Here is a 22,572-nt window from a genome sequence, read left to right on the forward strand (position 1 = left end):
GTACAGTTCATTGCTGAGAACAATGAACTATAAATAATGTAATCCAGAATAAAGCTTGCATTTCATAATGTGGTGCACTAATACAATCTGAGTGACTGGTGATAGCTTGCAATGAGCCATTCCAGAGTGTAGTCGCTTTATGCCTGTGATCATAGGTCTTCAGTCTCATTTATTGCTGACACTACTGTCTTGTCCACCATTCAGCATGTGTAGGCTAACAGTTTTATTGTCTAATACTTTAAATCTATGACAGTGTTGCCAAGGCCCTGATCAGAGGTATGTGACTTGTCCCTTATCTGTTACTTCCTACTTTGCATTTCCTTGGTTGCTTAAAATGATTCTGCAAGGGCAATTTGAAAACTGAGTTCAATTAATGACGGTAAATGAAGTAAATTGGAAAGTATGTAGAGCAAGTGACCTCATGTATAATGTGCTTACGGCTGCAAGTTCAAGGATTCTGGCATGTAAAATATACACTTAAGTAATTTACATTTTAATAGTACAGATGAATTTCCAGTGTTGCACATGCCTTCTCGTTGCCTTTTTTTTTTCTCATTACCTTTGACAAATGATCTCAAGGCTCTGACTGCCTGTCAAATTAGGGTAATGAGAAAGAGCAAATGGATTTTTAAGTTTGTTTTAGTGCATTCTTCAGGGAACAGAAGATCACTAGACTTCATGGGTCATGGTAAAGGTTAGAATGCATACAGCTGTAGAGACAGTCTGCTCTGGTCTCAGCGCAGAGACTAGTGGGGCAGGCTGGCAGCCAGAATGAGCCATAAAAATAATGAATGGATTAGCTCTCTGAGGCTTACATCAGTAATGTAACAGAATGTGGAGCTCTTTATATGTGTTATCTAATGAAACTAAAATGATTTCAACATTTTTGATGTACCAATGTGTTAAGCAAAACATTTATAAAAATCTAACATTTTGGAGTCCTTTATAATGTGATTTCTTTCCTCTCTCCAGCTATTGCCCTTTCATGATGCATCATATGATGACACTAGTATCATTTGAGAACTCTACAGTAATTCATGCTGTTGTTAGCAAAGTCTTTGAAATTACTCATCACATTTGCATAGTCCATCAGTAACCGAATATGGATATTATATCCCTGTTGCAAAAGTCTGTTGATGACCTAAGTATTTCATTATGTGTTGTATAAAAAGGGGGTGGGAGTTGTATTTGCAGTGGCGATGGAGGAAATTTGAAGCAGACTTGTATTAAATAATCATATTTCAGAGAATTGAATCAAGCAAAATACAATGATGCTTTATACATGCTACAGACCATGGCTCCTAATTTTTTCATAACACTACTACACAGTAAGGCTCAGATGGTGGCAGCAAATAGTAACAAATGAACTGTATAGTCTGCATTATATTCTTATATAGGGCATACATACATCTGCAATATCTACCTTAGAATATTTATTTTCAACATTCTGCATTTGAGATAATAAATATGCAGACCAATCTGAAATATAGTTAAAGCTAGAGCCAATAGCTATTCAAAATGTATTTGAGTGCAGTGGATTAGTAAAAGTCTAGTTATTGTGCTGTAAATGCAATTAACTACAGTATTTACCAGATTAAGAGCATTTGGGGTATTTCTTCAAAATATTTTATTGTTATGTTCTCTAGTCAATTTTATCATATTTACTCCAGAAAACAGACTGTGATATATTTAAGTAAAATATTACACTGTAATAGTATATGTGGGTGAATCTGGTTTAGCAATGTTAATGGCAAATGCAAAGCATCCTTATGTTTCCTGTGATGCTATAAAACATCTTTTTCCCTTTTGTGTGTGTTAGGATTAACTTTTATTTTCATTGACCCTGTTGAATCTAACTAACTTGATTCCTGTCATTCATTGTCATTATGTGAAATCATTGTTATTCATTTACTGGTTCCATACTTTGGTCTGATACTTGACAAAGTGTGTGTTCCATATGTTTGCATCTTGTACAACAAAGTAATTTCTGATTATACTGTTCTAGGCTTCCAGGGCCCTCAAGGGTGCCAGCTGCAGGCAGCAGTACCAAGGTCCAGGGAGCTTCTAATTTAAATCGGAGAAGTCAGAGCTTTAACAGCATTGACAAAAACAAGCCTCCACAATATGCAAATGGCAATGAAAAAGGTAAGTTTTGAAAAGCCACCAATAACTGTTCATAGACAACACACACAGTCTGAAAGCAGAAAATAAACAATCCCATGTGTAACACAAAAATCATAGTTAGAGATGGGTCAGGAAGGTGGTGTTGAGTTTACGTTCAGGTTCGTAGCTGAATCAGGGCTAAAATGTGGGTTTGGACTAATCAGCACTGAAATCTTGTGAACTGTTATTGCAATATTTTTACCCCCATTGGTGAAAATCTCACGAGATTCGCTGAAGTAAAAGGTGACTTGATGTTTCATGGGGGAAATATTGAGTCTAATCCAAATCCCATTGACTTCAGTGTGCTTTGAGTCAGACCCTCTGTGGAGGCAGCAGTTCATGTGGGATTTGGAATCTTCAGGTTGCATATCTTCAGGACCATAATCTGAGAAGTGAGTTTGGACTTGGGGATTCAAATTTAAACCCATTTTCTGAAAATTTTGAAGGGGTTAAAATTTAAGCTTCATATTTTGCTTCATCTTTAATTACAAGCTGCTGTTCTATCTACTGATTTAATTCATTCTCCTCTTCATCCCCATCACTTCTTGATCTCCTCCCTGGCCTGTGGAGCAGTTTTTCTAGAAAATGTCCCTCTTTATTCTTTATCTCAAGAAGAAGAATTTGAAAATTCAGTATTCTGAGCTGAGTAAATACTCCAGGCCCCCTTTCTTCTCTGTGTAATGAACGACATTCTATTCATATCTCTGGGTTAGAATATAGTTGAAAATGATACAATATGCATAATACCCATTTGCATCCTTGGGGTCTGTGGGAGGAACAAATATGCAGTGAATGTTCTTCATCTAAGCAACAGGCAACTATCCAGATTTTTTCTGCAAAATTCTGATGAACATGCTTTGCCCCTAGCAGCATCTGAAGATATAAATCCATCCTTTCAATAGTTATTTCATTATTTTTACTATCAGGGACGAGTATTTTGGATAGCTCTGTAGTTGATTTTATTTTATCATCAGCTTGCTTATGGCAAGACATGCAGACTAAATCCATAAAGCATACAGGATATGTACTGAGCAGACAGTATATAGTTCACAAATACTATAGTGGACTTACGCAGTAGGAGGTGTGGCTGCTTGAGTGAAGGTATGTACAATAGTTTAGGTTTTAGAAATGCTATGTGATTTTGACATCAGTTTGCAGTTGAAACAACAGCATATGGAGGAATGAATGAGTAAAGGTGGGAAACTTTTTTCCATAGTTGTAGATACCAGTTTTTCTCAGCTCATTGCTTGCAAACTGTCTTTGGACTGCTAAGACTTGCCTTGCAATGCACGTTTATGTGGCTTTTTCTGTGATGGATTTCTTTACTTTCCCATTTCTTCCCTGCACAGAATCAGAACCTTGATCAGATTTTTAGTGAAGTCATCACTTGCAAGAGGATAAGGGCTGCTTTGTTTGTATATAATCATTCGATTCATTTTACAGGATATAGAAAACGTAATGTTGCATAACTACCGAGTTACTATATTTCAAATTTTCTGTCTCTGCTCTTTTTTCTTACTTCAAATAACAGCAGCAAAGATCTGAGTACATTGATTTGATATGGAAACATAAGCCAAGTACAAGTTTATTTTAGAGACATGTATATAAAAGCAGAAGTTAATGAGGGAAAACAACTATAGTGAGTGCTGGGAAGCAAAATATTTCATCGAAGATCCTAAAAGGACAAACAGAAAAGTGTATCAGAATCCACCATATCAGTTCCTTGCCCAAAGAGAAAAATAACTGCACCAAAATGTTTTTAAAGTTAATTATCAGGATATGTATATTGTTTAATGTTTCTGTGACAAGTTTAAATAGCAACTTTTTCATATCTAGGAACTTGTCTGGCATTAATGTATAGAAAAAATGTATGAAACAAACTTTCTTACTAATAGTACAACTACTAAATAATAATATTTAGCACTTGCTACTAAAGTAACTTGAAAAGTTGTTTTTTTCCCACAGCAACACAGCACAGGGAACTGAAAGCTCTATTTTTAATGCATTGTCTTTGCCATGGGCACTACAACGAGACAAATTAATGCTAGCAGCCCAAGTAGTACCAGTGTATAGTGCTTTCAAAATATTAAGTGACCATTCTGATAACATTCCTGTATGGTAAGTATGTATGTATTACAGACAGATAAGCTGAGGCAGAGAAGTTAAATGGCTTGCACAAGGAAGTCATCGTGTGAGTAGGCATCAGAACTCAGGAGCTGCGGACTGCCAGGCCTGTGCTCAGACCAATATTAGTGCATAGTTCTCTTTAGTATGACTCAATATATGCTGTATGAGTTTGAATGCATTACACAAGGTTATTTACGCAGTACGTTATCAGGAATTGGTAATAATTGAAACTCCAGTTATTGTATAATTAACATGGTTTCCAACTCAGTTACTGTCAGGGATGGACATAAATTTACAGATTCATGTGCCCAATCCTGCTCCAATGCAACCAAGAATGGACCCAAAATCAGATCTGGCCCAAACCTTTACTCACAACTTGACAGTTCTTGGACCCTTTTTGAGGTTCATTTGTAACTTATAAATAAGTAGGGGTGTATCCCATAAGGAATAATTCACATGAGGCAAAATCCCCCCTGACCCTGTTGAAGCCAATGGGAGTTTTGCCATTGACTTCAGTAGAGCCAGAGTTTCACCCACAAACTCATTCAGCCAGAGTTAGAGTTTACTTTATGGTAGCTTTGATTAAGACATGTGGGCCCTGAGTACATAACACACATCAAAAATCTAAACAGGCCGATGCTGGGAGATTGCAGTGAGTTGGCTCATATGGACTCAGTCAGCTGATCTTTTTCTTTTCTTCCCTCCCCTGGATGCTACATCCTTTGGAGGGATTTCAGTGAGAGTATATGTCTTAATGGAATGTCTGCTTCTGAAAGAATAAATAAAAAAGAAAATAATAGGAATAATTCTTTCATTTTGAAATATCAAGGATGAAGTCATTTAGATTGATTTCCCCTCACACTTCTTGGGAAGAACAGCCCTGAAACATTATACACTTATCCCCAGTATGGACTTGTTGCAGTGATTCTCAGACTGTATTTGGTGTACCACCTTCAGAATTTCAGTCAGTGATAGTACACTTTAAACTAAACCTCATACAACCTGACTGCAGCCCACTCACCACCAATGTTACATGTCACCACACTTCGAGAATTACTGTTCTACTGCATCTATAGCACTCATTCTGCGGAAGAACTGTACAGTGTAACATTGCATGAATTAGAAAGGTAAATTTTGTCAGTTGAGAGTAGGAAAGAACAAATGTTCTGATTAATGTTCTCACCACATCGTGCTGAAAAAAAGACTTTTAGAATTTGACTATTGCCCCTAAATTATTTGTGTTGTGTGGGGTTTAAACTGGAATATTTTCACTGTAGTGAAATGGAGTCATATGACTATAACCCCACTTAATACTTAAAAAAACGCTTAATAAAGGTAAATGCTGAACTTCTGGCTATGAATGTTTGTAATATAAGATACCGTTACCTATCTTTGGGGCAGGCATATGTAACTCTCCCATGGAGGTTTTCCTAAGAAGCAAAAAGCATGTGGGGTGGGCAAACTGGTTTGAAAGTGTTTGGTTATGATCTCATATTTTCATTGTCAACAATCTATTGGCTAGTCTAAGCTGCTATCTAACCTTCTCACAACCCCTATTGAATTGAATGGTGTCACTCATATGCAAGACATTTGCTAAACTTAAAAAAAATCCAAAAAACCTTATCTCCCGTCTCATATATTGACTCTTACAGAAAACTCCAATTTTACTGAGTAAACACATCTTGTAAATCCCTTGTCACAGCAGACTCCCTTGTTAACTTTCCCCTTTTTTTTATGTGTAGTCACTCACCTTTTAAAATATTTCTAAAGCTACTAGATACTAACCCTCCCTCCCCTCAAAATACATAAATGCATTTTGAGATTGCATCTTTGGAACCATCATTGCACCGCTCACAATTACATTTCCACTCTGCTTTTATTCTGTATAACTCTGACAAATTGGCCGTGTACATAGGGGCAAATCCAGTGCCTCACCTCCATGAAGACAATAGAACAGGTGTGGTTGTAGCACATAATGGAGGGCTGGGATTGTGCAGAAGTATGCACCTCTATGTGGTCTGAAGTCCTTTTAGGTGGCAATGTAGTGACACATGTTACAGTAGACACATGTTAAAGGTGAACAGAGCTATTTCAGCCAGGGGATGAAGTCGCCTTCACAGAGTGGCTCCCCAGCCATTCTGTGGGCTTGTGGGGAAAATGTTTATACCTGTACATTTCACAAGCCCCTAGCTAAGCTACAACTGAGGCTTTGGTCCTGAAACGTTACATGAGAGATTCTGTTATATTAGTATTATTAGGCCTGTATGTTTGTCCTGGTCTCATTTTGTGTCCATTATTTTGTTACACACCTTAGGACAAATCTGACATTGGCTATTGTCAGAAAGTCTGCATATAGGAGAGGTAGTGCAGGATGGCAGTTCACTACGCCAATCCAAGTCTCTCGAAAGCAAAAATCCACTGTAAGATTATGCTTAGAGGTCAGAGCATTCTTCTTGGTGTATGCTCCTGATCCAGTAACATATGCTTATATACATATCCCCCTGTCATGTGTCCCTTTACATAACCATATAATCATTGTTCTCCTAGCAGGAAAAATCTGAGCAGGTAAGTGGAAGAAGAAAGTTGTGTGGGTGGCTGTTTCTGATTAGCATATATGTAGGCAACAACTGAACTGTCATTTGTACTGAATTGTATATGCAAACTTCCATATGAGTTGGTGATTTACAAGTTTAAGATGTAAACGTAAAAATAAAATGTAAAAATTAAATACACTAATATATCACTCAGTATCAGGAAACAAATCTTTTTATTCTACTTCATTATCCATAAAGATGGACTATTGGTATACAGCTATACAGCATCTGTATAAGATGGAGATAGTTGGCCTGACAGAGTATAACGTAAATTACATAAGGACTTTTACATTTGTCTGTGGTGTCACTAGTATCTGGATTTGTGTTACAAGGAAACAGAATTTCTTATTTAATGTATCTCTGATGCCTATTGCCATGATATATGTACAGGCTTGGAAGGATTTGATTTTTTTCATTAAATGTCGGTAAATGTTGATTTTGCCATACATACACAAACTGACAAAAACATATTTCCATTGATGAAAATAGAAATTCACAAAAGGTTTCAGTTTTTATTTTGTTTAAAATTTCCCAGGAATTTATCAGTGTTTATTATGAAAAAAAAATAGAAGCAGGTGAAGATCAGTACAATAAATTAATTTCACAGTTTTCTGGGTAAATATTGGGGTTAACATTGGGGGACTGTAGGCACAAAAAAAAAAAAAAAAAAGACAACCCCAACAAATAGTGAGAAGAAAGAAAACTGAAAATGAAAGCAGTTTAATGGTTTATTTCATGGACTGCACAGTAACAATTTGTGCACATATGCATGCACATGAGTGTGTTCGTATATCTTGCATTACATTGCTTATTTTAACAGAGAGCCTCGTATTTACACTTTATTAACATAAATACATCTACCTAATGTAATGTATTAGATTTTCTTCACATAATTGGTCTTTTCATATACTTGAGTGGTCCAGAATTGTGGTACAAATCAGTTAAAAAAAAGAAAAAAAGAAAAGAACCCAACCCCCCCCCCACACACACACACACAAATAATAGCTTATGTAAAACCTGGGAAATTTTCAATAAAAATCAATGAAAACTGAAAATGAAGGGCCTTATGGACAGGCAAAGAAAGACAAATGCTGCTTGAGAACTTATTAGAGTTTGATTTTAAGGATATTTACTTAGTATATTTGTATGTGTTATGTTGACAATTTTTGTTTTAAAGCTTTAACTTTTTGAATCTCAACATACATTGTTATTAAATAATTATTGCTTGTCCCCCCATAATTTCACTCAACTGTGAAAATTTGAATAGATAAAAATTGAAAAAAAGCTTAAAAATAAACATTAATATACTCCATCAAAATTATTTTTTTAATTGAATTCTGCCAAGCCTACATATATGCAGTCTGAATCAACATGCTGGAAATATTGATTTATGTTGTTATTGTTGAAGAAAAGTTAGTGTGCCTATGCTATAATAATCAAAACCTCTCTTCACTCTTATAAGCTGGTGACCTACAGATTTAAGATGTAAAACTAAAATGTAAAAATTAAATACACAGATATATTTTGTTTGGATTCACTCTGTATCAAAATTACCACAAGGTGGGGACAGATGTCATGTAATAAATACCTGAGTCAAACTGAATGTGCACAGCACAGTAACAGATCTGCAGGTTCAAGGAATGCATTTAGGGTGGGAGACAAGGTCATTCCGTATCAGGAAACAAATCCTTTTATTCCACTTTATTAATTGCACAATGAACTATTGATAATACACTCAGGCACAGAAACAACTCTCTTTAAGGAACATTAAGGGTGTGATTTAAATTAAAGATTAAGAGCCAAATTAAAGCTCTCAGTCCATCTGTAACTTATCTGGCGCTGATTACAATTTGTGATATATGTGTTATGAAGCAGTGACTCCAAGGCGCCTGTGGGTACTTGCTGTGTATACAGCACAACAAGCTATTGAGGAAATGCCAAAAAGTAATTTTTTCTTTGTTTACTACTGTCTCTTCATTACACAAGCTTGATATTACTCCAAAGGAGATATGGTAAGGGGGGCTTGGTTTTGTGTGTGGTTTTTTTTTTTTTTAATCAGTACTTTTTGTAAGTAAATGAACACAACTTAAAACTGGTAACCGACAGAGATACCAGAATATCATAGTTAACACACCAGAATGTAAAAATATAATAATAATAATAATATATACCTATCTTATAGAACTGGAAGGGACCTTGAAAGGTCATTGAGTCGAGTCCAGTTCCCTGCCTTCAGTGCAGGACCAAGTACTGTCCCTGACAGATTTTTGCCCCAGATCCCTAAATGGCCCCCTCAAGGATTGAACTCACAAAACCTGGGTTTAGCAGGCCAACGCTCAAACCACTGAGCTATCCCTCCCCTCAACATAGTGGACTCATATATTGTTATATATAGTCTGAATATATTTTAACACTTTTAATGAAGCACATGAAAACTGGAAATAAAGGCCCAATCCTCACGTGTAATCAATGAGTACCCAGTGCATGTCCAGATGTGAGTGCAAAGGAGGCTTTGCTCACCTCCCATCCTGGGCCATCAGCCACCAGACCGGTCCCTGGAATAAATTAAAGAAGCCTAAACCTTGCTATAATCTACCCAGCAATCCACAGCCCCCAGGCTTTGCTCCAGCAGCTGGGGCTCACCAGAAAAATCATAGAGGCCCAACCACAACCTCTGCACTGGTGGCTGGGAAGGAGGCGGCTCAGTAGGCAGGAGTGGCGCCAGGGATTTTGCCGCCTTAGGGGGCAGCGCTCCTCCTCAGTAATCGGCGGCAGCTCCTCCTCTGAAGCTGCGTTCTCGGTGGCGGGGGTCCTTCTTCTCTGTGTCTTCGGGGCACTTCGGCGGTTGGTCCCGGAGTGAGTGAAGGACCCGTCGCCGAATTTCCGCCGAAGACCCAGAGCGGAAGAAGCCCCTCTGGGCAGTCCTGGTTCTCGGCGGTGTTTCCACGGCCGCTTTTCTTCCCACCCAGAGGAATCGCCGCCGAAATTCTGCCGATGGCGGCGAAATGCCACCCCCCACATCCTGCCACCCTAGGCGACCGTTTAGTGTCGTCTAGTGGAAGCGCCGGCCCTGTCAGTAGGCCCTGCTTGAAGACTGCTTCACGCCTCTAAAAGGATCTGTCTCAAAGCATTCTCAGTTATGGGATGAGCTACCAGAAGAGATTAGAATGAGATAAAGTCTGACCTATTTTAAAGACCACTGTAAGACGCATCTATTTGCTGAAGTTTTCTCACAGTAACTAAATCCAACAGAGCTTCCTGGAACCCGGGAAGGATAAAGAGCAGAATCGTCTGTGAAGTCCACTGTAGGCATAGGCATGCAGGGCTAATTCATCAGGGCAGGGCCTGCATATTATGGTGGCGAGTGCTAGAAAAACTAAGATAGACAGAGCATCTGTTTAAGATGGAGATAGTTGACCTGATAGATGGCATCACAAGGATCTGGATTCTTCACCTTAACTAATACTGTATTTATGTTAGGAAGAAACAGATTTTGTGGATCTATGGTGCCTATTGTTATTATACACGTGCAGTCTGGGTCAATACTGATATATTTTGTTTTTGTTGAAGAAAAGTTAGGGCCCCTCTCCCAAGATACTTACAAGCCTCTACTCCCTCTTATGAGCGGGTAACTTGCTTTCATTTATAGAACTTATAGTACAAGAATCGGAATTGTAAATAGCCCTGGCTTTGCACTCAAAGGAGAAATGCTGCTAGTGCCCTTTCTCACTAACTATAATATTTACATTATTGGACCTTGGGCTCACGTTTCCACATAAAGCTTTAAGTGCAGTTTTGGTAAGACATGAATAGTATTTCAAGTGGACGTTTTGTAGTCATGCTTCAGATGTATCTGCCACTCTGAAATTGACGCTGAATAAGATGGACACGCCTAAGCATCCTTTCAGTAGCCCTCCTGGTGTTCTGTGCAACAATACAAAACACAGTAACTTGAAACATCATCTGAGCTAATACAATTATGCACAATAATTTAGAGAACATAATTGGTGGTTTTAATGGGTTTAATCACCATTAACACTTCATTTCTCTGATGCCACAGAGTAATGTTAACCAGCAAATAGCACTCAACTACTCAGGCCCCCACACTTAGCAATGTGGGCTTAATTTAAAAGAGCTCATTCCCAATGTATGTGTTTTTCATACATCAATCTGTTTTGCTTAAGAAGGCAGGCTGCTTGTTGGAAAATATGGTTAGTGTTTAAAATATGTTCAACTATATTGATTATTACACAGAGGGCCTGATTCTCATTTATACTAAGGCCCCTTTGCCCTGCTCTGGCAGTGTAAATGAGTTTTAGGACTAACCTATAAAGGGATTTAGTGGTCTACCTCACACTTTAGGACCTAAATCCAAAATTGAGATTCTCAAAATCCCAGTTCAGCTGCCTCCCAACCCAGCATGGCCCTACCTTCCCTAGACAGATGAGGGTGAGTCTACATGAACAATTTGTTCATGGTAAATTTGAGGCATGCATGAATCTATCCCAAATCAACCTGCCTTGGACTAACTGTCCATATGGACTCTGCTGATGCATGTTAACAGTTCATTAATGTATTCTGATCTAGTCCTATTTCAGTAGCACTAGGCAGGCTAGCGGGGAAAAGATACACACCCCAACTTGCCGAGAACTAAATGCTCATGTAGAGAAACCCTCGATTTCTGCTGATGGGTATGTGCATGGCTGCTGGAGTCTTGATATCCAGTGCCTACTTCACACCTAACCATCAGCAAGATTAACAAACTAGGCATCACCTACCCTGCCTGTGGGATCCAGTGTGGTAGGACTCAGGTAACATTAGAGTATGTCAACCAGTTTGGGACCCAGGCTGAAGCTGCCTTCTACCTTATAGCCTGGTGCTGAGAGCACTCCCCCAGGATGTTGGAGACCCACTGGCCTAGGGGGTAATCTGGGGTGGGTCTCCCTATTTCTCCTTTTGAAGCTGTTTCACTGTGTATAAATAAATAATCCCTTGGGCCAGAAAGAGAGTGAGAATGACCCTATTGTCCAGTGGATAGGGCACTCCCTTGGGATGTGAGAGTCAGAACCCAGCCTCTGCTCCTGTCCATATTTAATTATTTTATAAAGTGGAACAGCATCAACAGGAAAGACTGAGAGAGCCCCCAGTCTGGAAAATTCTATTGCCTGGGTGTTAGTGCACACACCCAGCCTGGGAAACACCCAAGTTCAACTCCCTCTTCTTCCTGAGTCAGAGTAGAGCCTTGAAACTGGGTCTCCCACTTCTGAGGTGAATGCACTGGGCTATGGGGTATAAGGCCACTGACTCCCCATCCTTGTTTTTGCCAAAAATGGTTGACCTGACTTAGGTGCCTAACTCCAGGAGAGGGTTCATGGCTCTGAATCCTGGGTGGAGGGAGACGCTTCCCTCCAGCTGAAGGTAGGTGCCTAAATCCCTTTGAGGGGTGGAGCTTGGGCCACACCCCTCTCCTTGGCATTTCCTGTTGGCTAGCTTAGGCAGTTTTCTGCTCAACTTGCTGGCTTTTGTTAATCCTATTCTTAGGCACTAACTCGTGTATAGGAAGGAGTCTGGGTGCCTATCATAGGGCTGCAGATTCCACTATGCAGCAGAGTGCCTGAAGTTAGGTATTGGAACACTGAACTTAAATCCCCTTTGTGGATCTAGCCATTAAAGCAAATAAGAATCAGACCTAAATAACTGTCAGTGTTGCGCTGTTGCAGAACTAGCAACTGCTTCAACTGCTATCAAGTACTGTCAACAGTGAAGCTTTCTGATATATTTTCTCCTGTCCTGGAAAATACACCGTAATCAAACCTCTGTGATCAGTTCTAGCAAAGAAATATGGTGACCAAAAGGTAGAATTAAATTAGACATTTCAGGGCAGTGGCCCAGAGAAGTGTTGGTATATGTGCTAGACATTTTTTGCTTGTAGGAACAGAAACAATATTTCCCAGACCACTGTCTCTAGTACAGGTTTCTCAATGTAAGTATCATATTACCCGAAAACCAGAAAAGAAAAGCTTAACTTTTGTTATCTTTCAAAATCCATCTTTTTCCCCCTCAGCATCTCAATTCTGTGATTTGAGGTGTTCGCTAATTTACTGACATCTGGGACATCTTCTGATCAGAAGGCTTTCTTGAACTAATATTAAGATACGATTATAATCTTCTAATTATTAAGAGCTTTAGTTTCAGAAGTGAGAGTTACATCGTGCCTCCATGTTCTCCTCAGCTCTGAGAGATGGATACTCTAAAACAACATGACAGAGAAGCAAAAACATTCTTGTTTTGCAAGCCATATACTTAATTGTAGCCTTCCGTGTATAAACTAAGTTTAGTATAAACTGCATTTTCTGTCAGTTTTTGAAAGCTCAGTTGTATCTGTGTTTTTAAAGATATAACTAATTAGAATATTGTTTTAGAGCAGGAAAAAAAATTCTATCATTGCAAAATATATGATTCTCGCTCTTTTTTTTTTTTTTTTAACAGATTCACCAAAAGGCCCTCACCCATCTGCAGGCATGAATGGAAATGTGCAGCATCCCACCAGCACTGGGCAGCAGCCGGTCTCTGCCATACCCTCTCCAAGTGCCAGCAAACCTTGGCGCAGCAAATCCATGAATGTCAAACACAGTGCCACCTCCACCATGCTGTCCGTGAAGCAGCCTAGTCCCGCCACCTCCCCTACTCCATCTTCAGACAGGCTCAAGCCACCCCTTTCTGAAGGAGCGAAACCCCCTTCATCCGGACAGAAATCCATGCTGGAAAAGTTCAAGCTGGTTAATGCTAGGACTGCTTTAAGACCCCCCTTGTCATCCAGTTCAGGACTCAATGAGAGTGGAAGAGAGGATGATACCTTTTCGGAGTGTGGTGAAATGGACGGCTTTAGCAGTGGGCTAAATAGTGGTGGCTCCACCAGTAGCAGTCCTAAAGTGTCTCCTAAGCTAACCCCTCCAAAAGCTGGAAGCAAAAATCTCAGCAATAAAAAGTCTTTGCTACAGCCAAAGGACAAAGAGGAAAAGAACAGGGACAAAAATAAAGTTTGCACTGAGAAAACAGTAAAGGAAGAGAAGGACCAGGTCACTGAAACATCTACAAAGAAGAGCTCAAAAATTGCAAGCTTGATCCCAAAGGGGAGCAAGACTACAGCGGCCAAGAAGGAAAGTTTAATACCCTCCTCTAGTGGGATACCAAAACCTGGATCAAAGGTACCGACAGCAAAGCAGAGTGCTTCAGCTGTGTGTGCAGGAAATAAAGAGTCTGAAAAATTCAGGACTACAAAGGGCAACCAGTCTCAATCGACAACGAAATCACAAGCTAATGAGAAAGCCTCCACTTCCTGTAGTCTTGCTTCTTCTGAAGGAAAAGAATCTAGCCCAGCTCTGACCCCTGGTTCTTCTGCAGTTCTTTCTGTTTCAATGGCTGCAAGCAGTGGACAAGTCACGGGAAATGGCATCGTCCAACTTCCTCAACAACAGCAATATAGTCACCCAAACACTGCCACAGTAGCTCCTTTCATTTATAGGTAAGGTCACTAAAGCAATTTTGTGTTATTATTTATAAGATGTGTAACTGGGACTGATAGAATAATTCATAGAGAATCAAATGGCTAGTGGATTTTATCTGTTTATTCACAAGTTGTACACAAACATGATTTTCCTAACATTTGTGCACTATTCAAAATTACTCTATGAATAATTGCCGTGGACATTTTTTGGTTTGTAGCTCATACTTGGGCAGTTTGTTGAGAGTATTTGCCATTTGAAATTCAAGCTGTTTTGATTGGATACGCAGGTCACATGATATGTTTCTGGTGGATGAGCAAAACTCTTAAAACCAGATTTCCAGTGTGGAATACTTTTGCTTAGATTTCAACAGCTATTTTCTGCCAATATTCTGCAATATTTGCTTAGAATTCGCTGTTTCCTAAATATTGTTAAAGTAAACTTTATTGGAATCATCACAGAAGGTGACACAAAAGAGGCATTAGCGAGGGAAATAATTTTAAAATGCTTGCAAATATTCACCAAGGACGAATTGGGTGAGCATGGGGGTTGATTGCAGCATCCTGATTCTACCCTACTGACCCCAGAATAACAATATTGCAGAAGGACAGCTTTAAGTTACCCACCTAGTATAATCTCTTATGTTAGGTAGGATCCGGTGTAGTGGATTGAAAAACAAGAGGTAAACTATGGCGGCTAGAGATTTTCATTTTATACAATAAGGAAGCTATAATAAGGGAAGCTACTATTCTGGCTGGTTTCAGTAATAGTGATTGCAGTTTAATAAGGTTTCAAATGTCAGCTGTTGAAGGATTTTTAGATTCAGCTGTGGGTAAATTAAACATTTAAAAAGGAAAATTTGATAAACTGAGAAATGTATTATTAAGTAGAATAGGCTGGCAGTTTTTGTTAGCAAGTGGGACTTGTAGATAAAAATTGGCTAAAGATTAAAGAGGTGCTGGAGTAGACACAGAGGGAGCATATATCATTATGTAAAACTAAACACAGTTTCAGACCCATTGTGGGTGAGTGATAAATTATTTAAGTTTGCTGTGATTAAAAACAGAGCCCCAAAAATTATGAGGGGGAAAGAGCCATAGAGCACAGTTTTTATTTATTTTAATATTCAATAGCTGGCCTCTTCAATTCAATATATAGCCGAGCATGTGTAAGAGAAATATTTAATGAATTGATGTGATTCTGAATAACTGAGTAAAGATCACATATTATGGTAATTCATGGTCTGGAACAACTTCAGTGATATATGCAATTTACTATACTGAATATGAGATGGAAATATATATACGAATATAGAGATATACGTGGACCCCATTCTGCCCTCAAATACATATGAAACTAACATTTACCACATGGTGATGCCATTTCATTGCATGTTGTCACAATATGGAAATATGTTATCTTTTTACTATGCTGCATCAAAATGCAAAATACATTAGGACTATTAAAGGGAAGATTCAAGCGTGCATTTGCCAACAGAATTTGGCTTTATGACTAATCCCCAATACGCCTCAACCAACAAAGGCCACTGTATTTGAAGTTAAATCTTGCTTGAAAACAATTCTAAAGGCCAAAGTCTAATCTCACACCAGTGTTAAGAGGAATAACTCCACTGACTTGGCTGGAGTTACTTCAGATGTACATCTGTGGAATTGAGAGCAGAATCTGTCCCACAGATCCTGTACTGAATGCAGATACATGCTAACTCTATTCCTTGTGGGTCTCAAGGTCTTTGAAATAGTAGACAATGATTTTATAGCAGAGTATAAATATAATCAGAGACAGAATATCCATATTTACAAAGTCAGCAGAATTATTCCTGGGGGCATATGGTAAATAGTACTGTACGTGAAGCCACATCGGTGTATTTGCATTTTCTCACTAGTAAACACAACTGTTTTCTTAGTTGGCCACCGCGATGTATGCACATAATTCTCAAGTATGCCTGTTAGCTGCTACAATAACTCGAAAGAATAATGGGCTGATCAAAAATCACTGTCCAAAAGAACTGTTTTTACATAGTGCTGTCAGCTGGAAAAAATGCCCAACTTCTGCAAATATACACTGCTGTCCTTGTAAAGTGCTAGGCACAATGTAATTCAGTAGAAATCCACAAAATTCTATATGTAATCCTGCAAACCCCTGTAAAATTGTACCAGCTACAACACAAGGGTCCAACCTGTACAGGCTCCCAACAATGTACCATATGTAAAAAGTAAGTTGTTACTTTATCTGGTTTACTCGCTGGTAACCTCTGAATATCAAATACTATACAATTACAGAGAGTTTTCTTTGGCCCACAATGACACTAATGTGGATTTAGGGATAGTAGAGTAGTAGTAGGGACTGTTGCAAAGGAGTTTCTTTGTGAGATGAGCATGTATTTTTCTTTCAACAAGGAGTATGATGGCATAGTAGCCGTCATGTGTTGTAGGTAATGAGTCCTAGTTGTTTTTAGTGTGTTGTATCTAAAAGAGAATGTTCCATTAGGTATCAGAGGGGTAACCGTGTTGGTCTGTATCCACAAAAACAATGAGGAATCCGGTGGCACCTTAAAGACTAACACATTTATTGGGGCATAAGCTTTCGTGGGTAAAAAAAAAAACACTTCTTCAGATGTTCCATTAGGATGCGCTGAAAGGATTTATTATGAGTGGCAGCCCTGAACCCTTAGTGCACAATTGCTATCTGATGTCATATTTATCCCCCTTAAACACCAGGGCATGCAGATTCATCAGGGATCACCACTTCTCTTCAAAGAAAAGAGACCATAGAGGTGAATATGAGGGAATCTAAACTGGTTTGACCTTCATTCCTCCAGCCTCCTCAAAACGTAACAACTTAGACTCAAACACAGTTATGAATGTGCAACTAACAATCCTTTACACGTCAGCTCTGAACTTGCTCCACAGAATCCAACTGATCTAAGGGTACATCTGCACTGCAAGTGGGAGCACGCTCCCTAGCACAGATAGACAGATGCGCTAGGTCTGCTCAAATTAGCATGCTAAACATAGCAGTGTAGCGAGGGGTAGCATGAGCAATGGCCTGGGTCAGCTGCCAGAATACAAACCGGACTGGGATCACCTAGGTACGTACTCGGGCAGCTAGCCTGAGCCACTCTCAATGTTACCCTCGGGTGGGTGTAGTTTACTTGCCAAAAGGCTTGATGAGAGGGATGTAGCAGGAAAAGTAATAGGAGGGTCTAAGTAGGTGTACAGTTAGTTAAAATAGTCCTCGTGCTACTTTAGCCTAAAGCTTCTTACACCCTGAGGGGACTACAAAACTGGTGTAAATTACACCATCACTGAAATTCAGTGTATTTGGCCATGGAATTTTAGTCGCCTTCACTGTGCTGTTAAGAGGTCAGATAGAGACAGGAGCAAAGTAGCACGATGGAGATACAGTTGCAGGGGAGAGAGAAGAAAGAGGCAAGACGGAAAAGAGAAGGCTTTTAATCTTGCCCCACAATATCAGGGATTTTACAACATCATTGCTTACACTTTATATGGGTCATGAGAGGGATAGCTTAATTTATCTTAATTTGGAGTTATTGACTTTACATTTTATTGCCCCAAAATATTATGTGCACAGTATCCCCTAAACATTTTAGAGCAGTGATGATAATATTTTACACTTACATATTATTTTCTCTTTCTGATCTGGGCTGTGTACGCTGCCAATCTTCTACAGAAAGGAAAACGTAAATAAAAGCTTAATGGGTTGGTGTAAATTGTTGTTGCTTCAATGAAGTTAGCGAAGTCAAAGGCGCCGTGGCAGTTTACACCAACTGAGGATCTGTCCCAGGTATTTTACACAATCAAAAGTATATCTTTAAAAGGCAATCCTTGAATTACATTCAATGAAGAAATAATTAGGACTTTTGAATAATCGCAGTTAAGTCATGCGATTAACTGAAAAAAATTAATTGCGATTAATCGCACCTCGAAGCGATAGAATACCAACTGAAATTCATTAAATATTTTTGGATGTTTTTCTACATTTTCAAATATATTGATTTAAGTTACATCACAGGATACAAAGTGTACAGTGCTCACTTTATATTATTATTGATTACAAATATTTGCACTGTAAAAATGATAAAAGTAATACTATTTTTCAATTCACCTTATACAAGTACTGCAGTGCAATCTGTTTATCGTGAAAGTGTAACTTACCAATGTAGATTTTTTTGGGTACATAACTGCACTCAAAAACAAAGCGATGTAAAACTTCAGAGCCTACAAGTCCGCTTAGTCCTACTTTTTGTTCTGCCAATCGCTAAGACAAACAAGTTTGTTTACATTTACAGGAGATATTGTTGCCTGCTTCTTAGTTACAGTGTTACCTGAAAGTGAGAACAGGAGTTCACGTGGCACTTTTGTAGCTGGCGTTGCAAAGTATTTATGTGCCAGATCTGGTAAAGATTCATATGCCCCTTCATGCTTCGGCCACCATTCCAGAGGACATGCCTCCATGCTGATGATGCTCATTAAAAAAAATAATGTGTTAATTAAATTTCTGACTGAACTCCTTAGGGGAGAATTGTATGTTTCCTGTTCTGTTTTACCCACATTCTGCCATATATTTCATGTTATAGCAGTCTCGGATGATGACCCAGGTCCAGCTCCACAAAAGGACTTAGGTGCCCAACTCCCACTTTAAAAGCTTAAGTGCAAACTTTAGGTGCCATTGAGCGCCTCAAAAACCGTGTTTAGCTGCTGCCTAACTTTGGAGGTGCCTAAATTTCCCTGATGCCTACATTTTTTGCAGTAAAGTCCTTCAGATGCCTTGGTTTCTGCAGCTAAACTTGTGCACAACACCTCAGTCTAGCTGCCCAGGGATGTATCTCATTCCTGAGCCCTCATGCGAGCCTCAGACCAGGAAGACAGTGGTTCAGTTCCTTCCTTTGCCTAATGAGGGGAAAAGATTTTAACATGGATTTCCCATCTCTCAGATGAGTGCCCTAAGCTCCGGACTATAGAATCATTCTTTCTCTCTCTCTGGCACAATGCATATTTAATGATTTATACACAGTGGAATAGCTTCAACAAGAGAGACCCTATCAGAATCTATCATAGCCCAGTGGCATTTGCCTGAGAGATGGGAAGCCCATGTTCCAATCATTTCCCCTCACCAAGCAGAGGAGGGAATTGAACTGGCATCTCCCACATCCTGGGAGATTCCCTTGACCACTGGGTTAAAGGTTATAAGGGAGCTACTGCTGCCTGCAGCTTTCTGGCCATTTTGTGTGGCGTTAGGGATGTGCCACTGCCATTCTTGCAAGCAATCACAACCTCAGGAAGAACCAAGAGCAAAAGGAGCAGTTTCTTCACTTATAACCCCTAGCCTCCTTAGCCAACACCAGACTCAAAAGCTCTCTCTCTAGTTTTTCCCAGGATCACACTGTGCTTACTGGGCCCTGCTTGGAGTTTTTTGCCTGTCCCTCTCTCTGACCTTCTTTGTTCAGTTTCCACTTATACATACATATATAAATACATATACACACACCTCCACACACACCCCTAATGGAACCATCTGGCCACATGGTGCTAGTTTCTGGGCAGATTCTATTAGGCTTTGTCTTAGATGTTGCACCTTAACTATCTCTTACAACTATCTTAAATGAAGAGCTTGTTCACACATCTGTTTGAACGAGGTTTTAACTCAACTCATTACAAGGTTTCATCTGGCTCATAACAATATTCTTGAACTTAGACTAGTTGCTAAATGAAGGATTGTCTGGAAAACATTTACACCTCAGCACACTGTCTGGAGTAAGATTTTCAATATTGATTTAATTAATGAAACAGTTACCACTTTACTAAAAACTGCTCCCTTCTTCTCTTCCGGTTTGGTGGTTCAGATACTTCTATTAGTAGACCACTGGTAAGGGTTTGCAGTTATATGGGATTTGTACTGCTAAGATAGGTGAAGTATGGGAAGATGGGTGCTAAGGTAGGGTTGAACCTCCATAGGCACTGAGAAATTATTAATTAATGGCACTGGACTGTTAAGGAGATTTGTATCCTAGCTATAGTATTTTGGGAAGAGTTGAGCTACTCCCTTTAGCTACAGTGGAGGTTCTTTACAACTCAGTATTTACCAATCAGCAGTGCTTGCCAATACCACAGTGCCTCCTGTGTTAAAGATAAGAAACTACTGTGGTCACCAACTGTGGTAGTGAATGCTGAGTTTTCAGTTGCACCCATTGTCCCAGTAATTTATACATTGGTTATGAAAAAGCTTACGATAGATTGTGGCGCTAAACAAACAGGAAGTCATTTTTGTTTTTAATTGGCAACTCACAGAAACACACAGGAGTGACTTATCTGATTCTGCATTTACATTCACTGTTGTGAGATGAAGATGGCAAATTACCAAAGTCTTGCAATCATAGCTAGCATTATAACACTGCCCACTACATGCTTTATTTTCAACAAAAACACATCAAGGTATTTGAAACAGCTCCCTCTGTACACATCTTTACTTCATGAGGAGAGGCCAATGCTTCCAATGGAACATGGCAGGTAAAGAGAGAATAAGAGTAGGGAGCATTGGGGAAGATTACAGCAAACATTTTTGGCTTATTTCTCAGATAAAACTATAGCCCAGTACTTCAGTTGTCTGTTGTTTATTACCTAATGATTATTCTTTTTTTATATATTTTTGTACAGTTGTGATGCTGACCTAGCCCTTAGATCAAATAATCAGTAAAACCCACCCAAGACAGTTACACCTCTGGGAGTTGTCAAAAGAAAAATTAAAAAAAAACCCATCATATGGAATCTTTCGGAATGTCAAGTAATAAAATTTTAGACGTCATCTGTGATTATCAAAGGATGGATATTCCATTAAAAACAGGAAGTTACTGACGGTGTTAAAGATATTCATTATTGTGTGCAGAGGTCCAAATTCTGCTCTTCATTTAACCAAAATTTAGTGGGGTTTCGCAGACATAGTTGAGGGCAGAATTTGACCCATGTTTTATTGAAGTCTAATTGGAGGTAAAAGATGTTTCCTATTGTTATGATTAAAGCAGAAAGGAGATTATCTTGTTTTCATGACAGTTGTTTAATTAGACCTAATTAACCTTCATTGCAAATGTTCAGTGCTGGAAGATAAGTCAGTGGTGGGGCTTTGACTCACCTGCAATTTCATTTGCATTCTTTGATCTCAACACAGAGGTGCAAGAATTAAAAAAAAAAAAAAAAAGAAAGAAAGAGGGATGGAGGAGTAATATTTAAGGTTAATGAGCAAGTCATTTAATTTTCTGTGTGCTGGCCTGCAGACATTGGGCCAAATTAATCCCTGGTGTAATTCTAGAGAAGTCTTTGGAGTTACACCAGGTATTATTATGTTTCCATTGATTTTGCTCCTCTCAGTGCACTGGAAAAGGCTTATCATTCGCAATGCAGATTGCACCAGTCTTCACTGCTGAAGATATTTGTTAGCAACAAGTTGGAACTAAAATGGTCCAACTAAGCAAAGGAATATCTGGATGTTTGATCAGAACCTTATTCAAACTACCACGCCCCGTAGGCAGGGCCAGATTGAAGCAGTCCCGAACTCTAGGCACACCCACATATGTGGCCCCCACACCCACATCTTGGCCCTCCCTTAATTTGAGCAATAGTGGCAGGGTCCACCACTACAGTAGCTGAGGAGCCCACTACCACGCCTGTTTGGACAGGCTGGGGTCTCTCTCTTCCCCTCTGCCTGGACAGGAGGGGGTCTATCCAAAAAGAAGGATTCAGCCTCCCACCCAGGCAGAGGATTCTACATATGTGTGGGTGTGCCCACTGCCATCACCCCAGCAGATCCCTAATGCTGCCTCAGAAGGAGGGCCCAAATACTGAGTCTCTACTGAGGTGGTGTCAGCAAGGGCCCCCAGAGTTCCAGAGGCTTGGTGGGCTCTAGTGGTGGTGGGAGCCAAACAGTCTCCTCCCCCCCCCCCCCCCCCGGCTCAAGTGGCCACTGTTCCTCTCTCTTCTGGAGCAGATACCTTCTTGGCCTCCGACTTCCAGAATAAATAGAAGGCTTCATGTACTCCACTGCAAGTTGAACTTAAATTCTGCTGCAAGAGCCTTGAGTTCTTCCATGGAAATTCTGTAGCAGCTTTAGATAGTCAAAACAACTGGCGTTTTATGTAATGAAATATAAAA

The 22,572-nt window shown here is 39.4% G+C and overlaps 1 protein-coding gene across 6 annotated transcripts in view; it reads left to right on the forward strand.

Annotated features, from left to right (window-relative positions):
• Nucleotides 1-22,572, forward strand: part of NAV3 (neuron navigator 3) — a 583,663-nt gene that overhangs the window by 385,272 nt on the left and 175,819 nt on the right. For all 6 annotated transcript variants that reach the window (XM_054027082.1, XM_054027035.1, XM_054027044.1 and 3 more), the window contains 2 exons: nucleotides 2,006-2,145; nucleotides 13,374-14,409. In XM_054027082.1, the coding sequence (XP_053883057.1) occupies nucleotides 2,006-2,145; nucleotides 13,374-14,409 (1,176 nt within the window). The remainder of the gene's footprint in view (nucleotides 1-2,005; nucleotides 2,146-13,373; nucleotides 14,410-22,572) is intronic.

This window comes from Malaclemys terrapin, chromosome 1, assembly GCF_027887155.1.
Source record: "Malaclemys terrapin pileata isolate rMalTer1 chromosome 1, rMalTer1.hap1, whole genome shotgun sequence".
Lineage (NCBI taxonomy): Eukaryota > Metazoa > Chordata > Testudines > Emydidae > Malaclemys > Malaclemys terrapin.